Source organism: Phoenix dactylifera, chromosome 9, assembly GCF_051530095.1.
Source record: "Phoenix dactylifera cultivar Ajwa chromosome 9, Ajwa_hap1_PhDact_Kaust_v1.1, whole genome shotgun sequence".
In the NCBI taxonomy this organism is placed as follows: domain Eukaryota; kingdom Viridiplantae; phylum Streptophyta; class Magnoliopsida; order Arecales; family Arecaceae; genus Phoenix; species Phoenix dactylifera.
In genome coordinates, this window is record NC_143198.1 from 22,097,607 (window position 1) to 22,111,893 (window position 14,287).

Here is a 14,287-nt window from a genome sequence, read left to right on the forward strand (position 1 = left end):
AGATGGTGCAGCCAAAAGTGGAAAAGATTTAGTTGATCAGAGAACGACTCCGAGCAGCTCAGAGCAGACAGAAAAGCTATGCAGATATCAGGAGGCGGGAATTGGAATTTCAGGTCGGAGATCATGTGTTCCTCAGAGTATCCCCTTCTAAAGGGATCATGCGGTTTGGAGTTCGAGGCAAGCTCAGTCCGAGATATGTGGGACCCTTCGAGATTCTCGAGAGAGTTGGATCTGTTGCTTATAGACTGGCACTTCCACCTGCACTATCGGGAGTTCATTCTGTATTTCATATCTCCATGCTGAGGAAGTATATTGCTGATCCAAATCATGTGATTGATGTGGCACCTTTGCAGCTTCGCGCCGATCTTACATATGTGGAGCAGCCTGTCCGTATAGTGGATAGGAAGGACCAAGTCTTGAGAAGACGCACTATTCCTTATGTTAAGGTGCAGTGGAGCAATCACAGTGAGAGAGAAGCCACCTGGGAGCTGGAGGAGGAGATGAGAGAGAAGTATCCAGCCTTGTTCTCGGATTGAGGTATGTTTTTAATTTCGAGGACGAAATTTCTTTTTAGTTGGTTAGAGTGTGAAGACCCGAACTGAAGTCGGCAAGGAGTGCCGACTTCAGTTGGGTCATCGTGGTTTGCCCACGAAGACCACGCCGGCCGAACGGCCAGCGAGATCTCCGCAAGCCCCCCTCTTCCCTCTCCCTCTCTATCCCTCTCTCCCTCTCTCTCTCTCTCTCGCCTTTTCTCTCCTCTGAGAGCCTCGTCCGAGCCCATCCCTCTTCCCATCCCTCTAAAAAAAAAAAAAAAATTTTGAGTTTTCCCCTCATCTTCTTCCCTTTTCTTGAGAGGTTTGCCGGAGCCACCGCCGCCACCGGAGCCGCCAACGTCGCCGGGGATCCGCCCGTCGACGACCGGAGGTGAGAAAGACAGTCCATTCATTATTTTTAAGGATCTAAGGGGGAGAGAAATGAGGGATGGCAACCGGTTTTCATCCCCTGTTTTGGAAATGTTTTTTTTTGATGGGATTCGGCCGGCCGACGGTGGCCGGCCGGGGTCAATCCGGCCGAAACGGGTTCGGCCGGAGGTGGACGAACAAGGGGCCGGGCTTCCCAGCCCCGGTCCCTCTCTTTCCTCCCTTTTCTTCCTCTCTCTCTCCTTCTTCTCTTCTTCTTCCCGTTCGGTGCCGCCTGTGAAGGTGGGGTAGCCGACGGCGGCTGACCGAGCGCCGCCGTCGAGGGCCACAGTCGGCCGCCGAGGGCCGACCGGAACCACCAGGCACACCCCCCCCCTCTTCTTCTTCTTCTTCTTCTTCTTCTTCTTCTTCTTTTCTTCTTTCTTCTTCCTGGGTGTATACCTTGCTTTGATTTCCGTTGCCTGTTTGGGTCTCAAACCAGACACAAACAGACCCTGATCCGATTGAACCATGGGATTTAGCCTGAACTTGAGTTGGGTAGTGTGGATCAGACCGTGAACCGGTTCCACCCATTTCTTGAATTGGGTTGGGTCTGAGTTTAAGTGAATGGGTTTTGTTATGGTCTGATCAGATCTGGTCTGGGTTGGGTTGGGGGTCTGTGTTGGGCTGAGTCGGGCCAAATTGGAACTGTGGGCTGGTTTGGGTTGGGCCCGAAATCTGATTCGGACCTGTTAGCCGGTTTGGTTCAATTGGGCCTAATCTGTTTGGGCCACAATTGACTTGGGTTTAAAGGATCCTGATTTTTGGGTCTATGTTTGATCTTAGGGGCCCATTCTTAGATCCATGAACTTAGAAATTTAAGGGATTGGGAATAGTTTAAATTATGTTTCTTAGTTAATTAAATAATTAATGTTTGTGTTTTAATCAGGGGTTCGTGATATTAGTGGCAGGGATTTTTAAGCGAACCCAGGTAGGTAACCTTGCTTAAAGTATGATTTACATGTACTATGCATATGTGTGATTATTTCCAGCATATTGATATGTTTTATATTCTTGGCAGTATTATCATTTAGAAGCATGTTTTTGACTGTAAATCGATCATCTGAAAATCTATTATGCATATATATTGGTTTTGAAAACTTATGTTTATATTAAGTTTGATTGTTGGAATTTGTGGATGTGATTTTGGAGACCGCGTGACTATTGTCTAGGATTCCCGCCAATGGGGTGGAAACGTTGGCCCTGTCGACTTGTATGAGGAGCTAGTTCCGGCACTATGGGGTGTTTTGGCTCTGCGGAGCATGCTCTGAGGAGCAGAGATTGGGGCACCCTAGGGTGCAGCACCGCGGTGCAGGGCTCCATTTGGAGCAGAGTGTTGACACTTCGGTGTGACCATGCCACTGGGTGATGTGGCCGTAGTCATGCGGTAGATATGTGGATTATGTTATGCGTGATATGATAGACTAAGATGGTATATATATATATATATTACTTGAGTATCGGATTGGTTTGCGGATAATCATATTTATTTGTGCACATGACCTGTAGTTATATTGCATATGCTTTAATACATGTTATCGTGACTTTATGCATGTTGTTACCTACTGAGCTGTTGTAGCTCATACCTGTTTTTGACATAATTGCAGGAGATGATTGATGGGGGATTCGGGAGGAGAGGACTTATGACATTGGACATAGATAGATTTAGATTCATTTTGTCATAAGTAATTGATCTTGTAAATAAATGTTACCAACTTTATTTGAGACATTTGAAATTGAATTATTGATTTGATTATCATAAATGATAGATTTTTAGTATTGATATTGTGATCTGATGTTGTGACTTGAGTGTCTGATTATTCAGCCTTGCACGCCCGTGCGGTCCGCCGTGCGGGTGTGCGGCGTCTGGCGCGTCCCGGGCCTAAGTTCGGGTTCGGGGCGTGACAAGAATAGAAGCTCTTTTTTACTCAATGTATTCTGAACCTCACATGGTTCTACTTATTATCTTCAGATCATTAATGAATTAAGTTACAACAATAATAAATATATGAGACTTGAACTGAGATGATGAAAAAAGAATATAAAACAGACTATGAGGATACAATTAATTTCTCAACTTCTTGGACATGTCACTATTTACTCTGACAGTCTGATCTCACCTTTTTGTCCTGTTAGTACACCCACATTTCCAAGTTTGATCATGAATTTTCAAAAGTATCCCCTGAAAAATTTCTGATTATTCGCATATCTTGAAGCTAATCTACTTGTGAGATTGTGAGAGCCAAATCTTGGTCCAACTTTAAAATTGCCTTCTTATTGAGCACATAGAGATAAAACGAGTTGTCTAGAGTAAAAGGGGTGGAGGCCACTTGATTCATGGAGACTGTTGGATCTAGAGTTAGCAACTTCTGTTAACATGAGGAGGTTATTTCTGTTTTAGGGTTTTGGGCAAGCTAGGTTCATTCGGCGGATAATTTAATGAATACCCCTGAAGTTGTAAAGTCGATCGATGAAGAATGTGCAGTGACAGAATCCAACACTATGAGCACCTGAAGTTGGAAGGAGAAATTAACAGAATCAGCCATACCATGTTAATGATAGATGGTAATCATGCATGCAAAGGGGACTCTTTTTCAATTATGAGCATAACTATTTCTTAAAAATATTATTAACACGAAAAGTTCAGGAACCTAGAAAGTTTAATGCGTCATTATTATTGCAATGCAGCATGGATGGTTTCATAAGCAAAATGAAACAAGCTGCAATTCTGCTTTTCTATATTTTATATTTTGTGGTCAATAACACCAGAAATTTTAATGATTGAATCTCAATATTAATGATTCTGTCACCATTATATCATCACCAGGCATAATTTTTTTAAGTACTCTCCTTCACTTCAAATCTGTCATCAAATTATCTTCAAAGTTTTCTTTCAAGATTTTTCTAATATGAGCTTTATATTGTGTGTAGGTGTATAGGTGATGATTGTGACTAGCATAATAACTTACAAATTGAAAGCTTACAGAACAATGTTGTTGCATGGTCTAAGAACTTAGCGAAAAGTACAATTGAATTAAATATACAATAATAAAATCTACTAGATGGATGATGCTATAGCGAGGACCTGTATGGGTGTCTTTAATCTCAGGTCGGTAGTGTGCCAGGGATAGGTATTTATGTGGAAATGAAGAATTCAAATGATACTTTCCAGCTATTTTTTAAGCCAGATCGTAAGTTATTATAATTAGTATCAGAGCAGACACGATCTGTAATCCATATGGACTAGGAGGGATACTGCAGTATGGCCAATTTGAGACTAACTACGATCTGATTGTGGTATTTGTGATTGAATTTAATAGGATATAGACTTTAACAATGACCCGAAAACTTAAACAAGAGAGTATATAAATACTGTATAGATATATGTTTAGTCCAATATAGATTACGTGCTAGAAAGTTCTTGAATACTTATACAGTGCCAATGACCTCCAATAATATTTTTTTGGCTAGCGCTTTTTTGTTTTTTAAATGAAGACGTGGGCCATTACAACCATAATGACCTATGATGCTTTTATCACAGATTGAAAAATCAAAACAACTTAGCTAAAGCTCTGGCATTTTGGCTTTAACTTTTTCAGCATTGTCTTTGCCTTTAAATTTACTGGCCAAAATAATCCTGGATAAGATTTTAAATAGCCGTTAATAGAATTTAAATAAAACTAAGAATCATGAAATAGATTGACATAATATCCAAGCAACAAATAAAAAAGAAAGAATACTAATTTAAATTAAATGAGTGATGGAAACAAATATGAGCACAAAGGACCTATCAAATATCTAGTCATCCAATGACTCGAACCTCTCTCTTTATCTCCCTCTCCTTTCTATGTTTTTAAGGGAACGGATTGATTAATTTCTTTAAAGCACCAGAATATAATCAAAAAGTATCCTATCCAATGTGACTTGAGCATTTTAAGCAGTCTGAGGCAGTCGATATTTGATCCCAGTGACGGAGAACTGTTCTCAGTTCAGTTTCAGACGCTGTTGGGAAGAAGTCCTGTCCATAGCCTGCCACTTTTGATTCCCCAAGTTGCCCAAGGCCTAAGTTTCGCAGAAATTCTCAGTCACATCAAAAGGTTATAAAGCACCCAAGGATGCTATATCAAAAGTACTTTACAACATTACAAACCTAAGCTGGCACTTCATTCTCTCCTTGGTTTGTTTTCTTTTTTTTATCCTTTATGAAAACAAAAAAGCTGGTTAACTGTCGAAGTGCTCGCTTTTCAGATCTCGTGTCTTGTCTCTGGTGCTTTGGAGCATACTGTGCCACAGCCCCAAGGAAGGGATACTTGGTACTTCAGCTGTTTGGATCACAACCGACCCAACCCATAATAAATAAAATCGACCGGATTTAAATCAAATCCACATAAAACCAACTCAAGAATAGTCCTTTTGAGCGCAACCTTTCGCAAAACTTGTGAACCGCTTATATACTGGTTCTAAGCTCAGATGATGTATATAAAAGAAAGTAGAATTATTGTGATCACAGAAAGAAACTATGCATGAATGCGACTCTCATCTAATAAGTATATTTTAAAATGATTTTGTCTTGTTTCCTTATTGAAAGATTTGGAAAAATTTAGATTTTTATTGATTAGTGGCCTCCTGGATGAGCAGGTTGTATGTGTAGTGCTCTAGTATTAACAGGGCTTAGAATCATGGAGGAAATTTCAATATAATTTTATATTTTAAGAACTACTGCATGCGGAAAACATCATGCTAAAACCAAACGCGAACAAGTTTAATTTGGACCCATGTGATTAGTTCAATGATTTTAACCAGCTGAAATTTCTGAGGAATCATGTTATAACACCAAAGATAACCTGAAGCTGCTCAAACTTAGACCTAAAACTAATTTGGTTCAGCCCCCGGTATTATTACTAGACCAACTCCGCTTTGGGTCGGTTCAAGAACAGAAAGAAGCAAAAGTGTCCAGCTAGTTAATATTCCTTTCTTCCTCAACCCGAACAGCAAAGTGAAGGAGAAAAGCTGAAGGATCTCTATATTCTCCCACCGCCTAACCCCTTTCCAAAGCTCGCCATCTCCGTCCTGTTCCCAGTTCTATAAAAGAGTCCCGTCACCGCTCCCTTCACGTAGAAACTCACCCTCATCCAGAGTGCCTGCTATGTCGTCCGCGTTCCAGTCACCGCCCCAGACCCAAAGCCGGTCCAACCCCCGCCGGTCCCGGCACCTTGTCCGGGAGGGCTTGCTGACCCGGTTCGCCATGTGCGTCTGCTCCGTTCTCCTCTCCCTCCTTTTCTTCGCCGGCCTCATCGTCTTCATCCTCTGGCTCAGCCTCCGCCCCCACCGCCCCCGCCTCTATCTCTCCTCCTTCTCCGCCCCCGCCGTCGCCCAGCCGTCGGCCGGCCTCCTCAACTCGCCCATCTCCTTCAACGTCACAGACCGGAACTCCAACCGGAAGATTGGCATCTACTACGACGTCGTCTACGGCTCGGTCTACTACAAGGAAAGGATGGTCGCGTCCGGTCCGGTCCTGAACCCGTTCTTCCAGCCGCCCAAGAACACGACGCAGGTCGCCGGGAACCTCACCGGGACGGCGCCGGCGGCCGGGGACGCGCTGGCGGCCCAGCTGTCGGGTGAGGCGGCGGCTGGCCGGGTCGAGTTCCGGCTCGACTTGAAATCGCTCATCCGGTTCAAGGTGAAGACCTGGGACACGCACCACCATACCTTGCACGTCGAGTGCGACTTGGCGGTGGGTTCCGACGGAACCCTCCTGGCTGCCTACACGAACGAGAAGTGCTCCATCTACTTCTAGTGTTGACATTAAATAACTTGCGTGTGATCCCTTCCCTCCTGACTTCACTCTCTCACGTTTCTTCTCGCTCGGGAATGTGTAAACAACAACTTTGTCGTATCAAGAATATGGAATACTTGGTATATGGATGATTTTTTTTATTTACTTTTTCTTCTTCTTTTTTTTCATGTGATCCATTGAAGAGACTCCAAATTTCATTTGATTTTCACGGCTCTCTCTCTCAGAGAGAGATGGATGCAATGGATTTTTCTCTTTTTTAAAAAAAACTATGAATCATATCCAAAGAAGAGCCGCCTATGGCATGCAACAAAAACAAAGGCACAAAGTGGATTAACTTTTATATGAAAAAAAGAGAAAAATATGGAGGAATCCACCAGAAATTTTTATGAAATACTGAAGTGGGCACGGGCCATGAAGGGAAGAGAACCCCCACTTGAAACAAAAGATGAAAACAGGGGAAAATGAAGGAAGAGAGGAAAATAAGAAAGGTGAGGGCACTAAGAATTGAACGCCAGATCAATCCTATGTTGAACACGAGTCCGGCCTTGTTCATAAGGCTTGCACTTAGAATAGGGGTGATATTTGCTCAGAGAAGGAAAAGGGGTGTCATTTTGCTCCTTGTTGAGCAATTCAACTAGATAAAGGAGCGGCAGAAGATCAGTGGCATTGGTTCACTTAGTTTTCAAGTTTTCCTATTCACTTCTGAACTAGATATGTGATAATTTACTTATTTTCCGACATTGTAGTTTTGACCATTCGTTTGTACCCATCAAGGCTTGCTACATGAACTGGATATTGTCAAACAGAAATGCAGACCTTTTATCTTTCTGATAATTATTTGTTTAACCCTTTCAAAATTAGTTCTAGTTCTTTTATTAGTTTTGTCCATGAGAGGATATCAGGCAATGACAGTAAGAAAATATTTACTAAGCTAGCAAAGACACATGTTACAAAATCTGAGAAGTCATGGCATTCCCATAGAGCATGTAGATAATTTGCCTTCAGAATTGGAACAAGAAGAGCAGGTCAGACTCCATCCCATTTTTTGGGTTGAAAGGAAATGCAATCAAAAGTCTTCTTTAGCTACAATATGCGCTCATAAAACAGCAGTAGAAAACTTGTGGTGGTTAAAGACCATGCAGTCGATGAAAGAGGGAACACAACAACCATTTATCTAGAGAGTATAACCAAACCTAAAACAAGAGAGCTTGATTAGATTTATCTGACTTCCATCATTGTGCATATTATCCAGAGTGCAAACTGCTGTGTAGACGTCATATGGACATATAGTCATCAAGACACTTTTCTATAGGCAGGTGCTTTTTTCCAGAACCGAAGCTTTATGAATAAAATAAGATGGTTCAGCTTAACCAGAACCAACCAAATCAAGATGATCTGAAGTCAGAATTACAATAAAATCAAAATAAAGTAATACAAAAGCCAATTAAAAAATTAAGATATGCAAAATAGACAGACAAGGTGTTTCAACTTCACTCAATCTTTAGTAATTAGCAATAACATGAAGAACAGGTAAAGGTATCGAGAGATCAGGAATTAAAGATACACTTCACTCAACCAACATGAATGGCAGAAAAAACTTGCACCAAGAAAAGGCCGCAGGCAGCCCCGAATAGTTATAGACTGCAAAACCAAGAGGACAAAAAAATCTCATGGAAGCATCTCTCTTACGGACTAGCACTTTAATGACTGAATCAAGCTTGGTAACTCTTCAAAACCTTGACTCACATGCTGCTGCCTTCTGGAACCTGAAATTCCCACCTCTCTTCAAGTCAAGGTTGATAGCGACCATTCCAGGCCTGAAATCAAAGTTTTGATCGGGTGGAAGATGGTCTGTTCATGGAAGGGATCACTCGTTAATTGGATCACTTGCTCTTTCAAGTCAGCTGCAATTTGCTCGTTGGTGACAGACTCATCATGTTGGATGGAGATAAGCACAGTGTGAACCCGAATTGGGACCATCGCACCACCATTGTTTTGACACTCGATACTCTTCCCATTTTTCCGGGCCTATATGACCCTCGCACCAAGCTTTGTTGCCAGAACATGGGTCAGTGGCATCAGAGAGGGAGTCATAGCCAAATATGTGGCCTTGTTCCCCAGAACCAATCTCCTCAGGCTTCTTTATGAGGTGACATCAACACCGTGTGCTTTGTGAGGCTCTGCTCCTCAATGCTGACGAACGTTGCAGCCATGAGCATGAAGACCAACATCGGGTGAGACAAATCCAATACCTCGGCATGTATCGCTATCAATTTTCTCAGTCGGCCCTGGCCTTTGGTGGTGATCTCACCAAATACCATGACCATATTGATCTTGGTGCAGGTCTCACAAGCTACCTTGCTTTCAGGATCTTGCTATATGAAGGCATAAAGTATGACATCTGACACTTGGTCCCAGAGTTTGTTAGGGTGCCCCTCTCATTAACAGATTCTTAAGTGTAGAGGAAGGTGTCCATCTGCATAGAATAAAATGAAAATTGAATGTGTTATTGCCAATACGAATGCCAAACCATTATTAGTTGTCAAAAATGAAGTGTAGAATTTTGCCAAAAAACATGGAGTATGCCAATCATTCACAAACACTATAAATCGGTGTTTGGTAACCCAAATAAGATCACCGAGATGATCTTAAATTACTAGTGATCCTTATCCTAAAGCAATCTTTTTAGTTCACATATATAGGACATAGGTGAGATTTACCATTTGTAATAATCTAGAATACTTCATCCAAAAAAAATAGCCAAAAAATATTATTTAGATTTTTGATCGTAGTAGTCAAGTACTATCGAATATATAGTTAATATGAGGCTGAACATATGTCTGTATGGATCTCCATACATCTACTTTACTCCTATAATTTGAGAGACCATGAGATGAGATGCCTGCTATCATGGACTCTTTGAGCCATGTGGAACCAAAGTTTAGACTAACGACAGCTATCCCATTACAACGGTTGATATTTGACCAGATGAATCAAGGATTTTATTCTCCTCTGGAATCTTGGGAAGAAGGGTTCATTAATAAATAAATAAAAAAATAAAAATAAAAAAGAAATGTACCAACCCACTACTATCTTAAGAAGTACGTGGATGATCCGAGATCTACTGCTCATGGGACCAGGATTTTGTGTTCCGGGCAAGTTCCCTGGAAAGCGCGGGGTTGAAACCTCGATGGATGAGATCCCTTCCGAACTCGAGCCTCTTGACATCTCGCAGGAAAGCAAAAGGTTGCACCACTGAGCTAACGCAGTACTGCTAACGTTTTCCAAACATGTATCACTAGCGATGATTCATTATTCTTTGCAAGTTACATACAATGGTTCTTTTGTGTCATGCCGTGCGTGACTTTCGTTTGAGAGGATGTACTTAAAAGAAGAATAATGCTATAAACGCAAACCCCCTACATTTAAAAGAGACCTATTAATCACACAAAAGCCTTTGGATACATGCAATTTAGAATTGTAATTCTTGATTCTATCAATGATCGTATGTGGCAGGGAGAACCCACTTTGTAGTCAAACGAACCCCCTACATATTTAAATGCTCTAATCCCACTTTCTATATTCCAACCTTATCGAAAATGACCTCTATAGTCATGGACTCAAAACTCTCTCATTTTAATCCTTCCATTTACTATTTACCCACTATTTTTTTTTTTTTGGATAAATCGGCAGCTCACACACAATAGGTGTGAGTACAGTCCAAAGAGTTAGACAACAAAATATAATGCAAGGGAGATATTGTTAGCCTAGATGCACAAATATAATTGATAAATTAAATATTTCTAATATTCAAAAACAATAAATAAGAAGAATAACTAGCAAATAATTAACTTGACAATATAATAATAAAATGAAGAAAGAGAGAGAAGATGGCATGTGGATCGAAGCATGCTGATGCGTTGTCCTAGGAAAGTTTATGCCCCCCACGCACGGATCTGCTGGCACAGATCTCCTAGAGATACGACGACCTAATACAGAACTACGTCTTCCCCGTCAGTATGCCTCTAGAGAAGAAAGAAGAGCACGTTCACGCTTGCAGATACCTCAAAAGAAACTTAGAAAAATTATGAGGAGAAGAAAAATTTTCTTTATTTCTTTTCTCCCCAATGATCCCTAGAGCTCTTTTTATCTAGACTCTTGAAATAGGAAGAAGAGAAAATTTTGATTGTGGTTTGAAATGATCCCTAGAGCCCTTTATATAGGCTCAGGTGCGTCAAAAGAAGAAGATTCCTCTCCCGCGGATTGATGACATGTCTTTTTGTGCTTCTTTGATCCTTCGGCTTATTGCATCTTGGCCGTCCACATTTCCTTCCTTCTTCGAGGGGCCTTTCCATGCTTGCTCTTGCGCTGGATGCATGCGGCATGCCACTTGTCATGGTTTGCTTTCTTTGAAAATTTTTCCATATTTGCTCTTGCGCTGGATGCTTGCCACTTGGCCGTTGACTAATTTAGTTTTCAAAATTTTAAAATATTTAATTTAATTCAACAATCCCCCACATAAATTAAATATTTAAAAAATTTAAAATCAAAATAAAATTTTTAAAAAAAATCAAAATAAAATGCTGAGTATCTTATATTATGTAATAGGTGTATGTACCTTTCGGTTTGAACCTTCACTTAGTGACAATTGATTACCTTTGTGGAGCCAAGGTGGATTATGCCTTGAACCTTGGTCCATGGCTCAGATTTCATCAACAGCACACATAATATAGTGTGAACATGCTCGAAGCAGGTTTGCACTTTACGGCCATGCGCAGGTATCTCTTCATGTGTGTTATTAGGGAGCAGCCCAGTTTCCACAGTTGCGGCCTCACGACTACACGCATATATGTGAATCCTAAAAAGGGTACGAGCAAGTAGGTACCCTGCCTCATGGGTTTCGGATTCATTAAGAGTAAACTCAACCTAACCCTTGCTTTTTATGAGCACTATTGCCCTAGGGATGGAAAAAACAAATAGTGCTCCTCATTAGTCACCTATCTAGCTTGTTTCTACCTATTGAACCTTTTCAGGTTGGGTTACCACCGTGGTGATTTTACTATGGACGTAGCCCCATCCCCCTCGACAACTCTAGAACCACTGTTCTAGATAATCCTTTAGTAAGCTGATCAGCTAGATTTCTTTCGGATCTTACAAAATTTAGTGCAATCAAGTTATTCTTTAATTTGTATCTCAATGATTTATGACGCACTTTAAAGTGCCTATTGATTTTCACATTTGCATTTTCTTGATTGCATTTATCTACAGCAGATCTACAGTCACAATGAATAGATATAGAAGGTAATAGTGAAGTCTCAAGAGGCAAATCTATCAGTAGATCTCTAAGCCACTCGGCCTCAATGCTAGTAGTATCTAGGGCAATCATTTCATATTCCATGGTGCTCCTAGCCACTACAGTTTGTTTGGCAGACTTCTATGATACAATTGCACCTCCTAAAAGAAAGACAAAACCAGTAGTGAATTTGGTGTCAACTGTATCACTGATCTAGTTGGCATCACTATAATCTTCTAGAACAGCAGGATAACCACAATAGTGTAATTCCAGAGGTACGGTGTCACGCCCCCGAACCCGTCACCCGGGTCCGGCACGCGACCGGCCGCATGAGCCCTAGAGCAATGCCCTAAAGATCATGCAAGACCTAAGATAAACAACAATTCCAATAATTCCAATAATTCCATAAATGCCAAAATCAAAGATTGATGTAATTCAATCTAATCCAGCTACAATGTACTGATTTATTACATAATTTCAAATGTCCATAAATAAAAGATAAATTGACTTCTAACTATCTAGCAGTCTGACTCCAGATCGAGCTCACTTCTTGTCCCATCCGACAGATTCTACGAATCCAGTGCCTCTGAAAAAAAAATGAAAGTGTAGTATGAGCTTTTCCAGCCCAGTAAGAATCCCAACAGCCACACACAACAAAATCATAAAATAATCAAGTATCAAAAAATATATATCATTTCATCATTTCAAAAGCTCAACAAACAACAAATATATGTAATCAGTACATATACACAAATCCTTTTTCACATTATGTGATCCATTCCCGTATTACTCAAATTCCAAAGTTTTCAAACTTTTCATTTCTGGCGTTGGACTAACCAAGATCATGTCCCAGTCCAAGACTGTACAAATCCCACGCATAAGCTCGTGGCAGCTATCCCACGCGTAAGCCCGTGGAGGCTATCCCACGCATCAGCTCGTGGCCGCTATCCGTAAGCCCGTGGAGGCTATCCCACGCGTAAGCCCGTGGAGGCTATCCCACGCATCAGCTCGTGGCCGCTATCCGTAAGCCCGTGGAGGCTATCCCACGCGTAAGCCCGTGGAGGCTATCCCACGCATCAGCTCGTGGCCGCTATCCGTAAGCCTGTGTAGGCTATCCCACGCATCAGCTCGTGGCCGCTATCTCATGACAAGGTTAGTCCAACCCATATTACATGTCTAGTTTTACATGTTCGATCACATTCCCATCACATCACATATTTTCATAAATTTTCAAAAATATGTTATTTCTTCCCAAATGAATATATCTCAATATATTCATTAAAAACAACATGCACGCCTCATAGGTGCCGCATCAACACATAAACAATAACAACATAATAATGAAAATATGTTGATAAACATTCATCTCATATGTGTCATATCAGCTCACAAGCAATAACAACACAACCGTAAAATAAATCCAACCAAAATGTCAATATATGCATAGAAGTGCTCAGATGTAGGGATTCTTACAGAAATTGTCGACTGACTCAAACACGGTCCGAATCACAAGCTACAAGCTGGGGTGCTGAGTCCCCTGGTCAAAATCTCCTGGCACCGCTGACTCCTCCCCTACAACATCAATTACAATTTACAAACTAAATCATTTAATATTTAAATATTCTAAACCATAATTGACATTTACTATGGGGTCCATCTCCAGATCCCCAAACATCTCAATTCCTCCAATTCTAGGGCAGTCGGGGTGGCCCGACTCCCACTCTTGTACCACCAGCCTATGTCGTCGTCCGCCATAGCCGCAACCACGCCGCGACGATAATCGGTCCCGGTGAAGAGACCAAAAGAAAGGATGGACGAGAGAGAAGGGTTCTTCCTCCGCCTCTTTGGTCCAAGGGCAACAGCCAGGGTGGCTATGCCCTCACCTTCCCCACCCTCGGCCACCATTGGCCGAACCATCGCCGGCCACCCCTGCTGCAGTCGCCGGCGATGGTGGCCGGCCAAGACAAAGAGAGGAGAAGGGGTCTCCTCTTCCTCTTCTTCTTCTTTTTCTTCTTCTTCTTCTTCTTCTTCTTCTTCTTCTTCTTCTTTCCAACCGACACTGACCCCTCCCCCTTCCTCCATTTCTTCCACGGAAAGGCCACCGTGATGGTGGCTCGGCCTTTCCCACCCCACCCGACGGCAACCCAACAGTCCCCCGACCGCCATTGCCGCCGGCGATGGTCATCCGACGCGAGGAAGAGGAGGAAGGGGCGGGATCACGAGGAAGAAAGCCTCGGA

The 14,287-nt window shown here is 41.9% G+C and overlaps 1 protein-coding gene, 1 long non-coding RNA gene and 1 pseudogene across 2 annotated transcripts; 1 reads left to right on the forward strand and 2 right to left on the reverse strand.

The window, feature by feature from the left end:
* The first annotated feature begins 5,885 nt into the window (after window positions 1–5,885).
* On the forward strand, window positions 5,886–6,964 carry LOC103721422 (NDR1/HIN1-like protein 26). Its single transcript, XM_008811622.6, has one exon. The coding sequence runs from the start codon at window positions 6,106–6,108 to the stop codon at window positions 6,754–6,756; it is 651 nt and encodes a 216-aa protein (XP_008809844.1). The 5' UTR covers window positions 5,886–6,105; the 3' UTR covers window positions 6,757–6,964.
* Window positions 6,965–8,487: 1,523 nt separating this feature from the next.
* On the reverse strand, window positions 8,488–9,232 carry LOC120107667 (S-adenosylmethionine synthase 1-like; annotated as a pseudogene).
* A 3,206-nt stretch (window positions 9,233–12,438) lies between these two features.
* On the reverse strand, window positions 12,439–13,628 carry LOC149752878 (uncharacterized). The gene is made up of 2 exons (XR_016396462.1): window positions 13,523–13,628; window positions 12,439–12,635 (listed from the first exon to the last, which is right to left on the reverse strand). It is a non-coding gene; the product is annotated as an uncharacterized LOC149752878 (long non-coding RNA).
* Window positions 13,629–14,287: the final 659 nt, after the last annotated feature.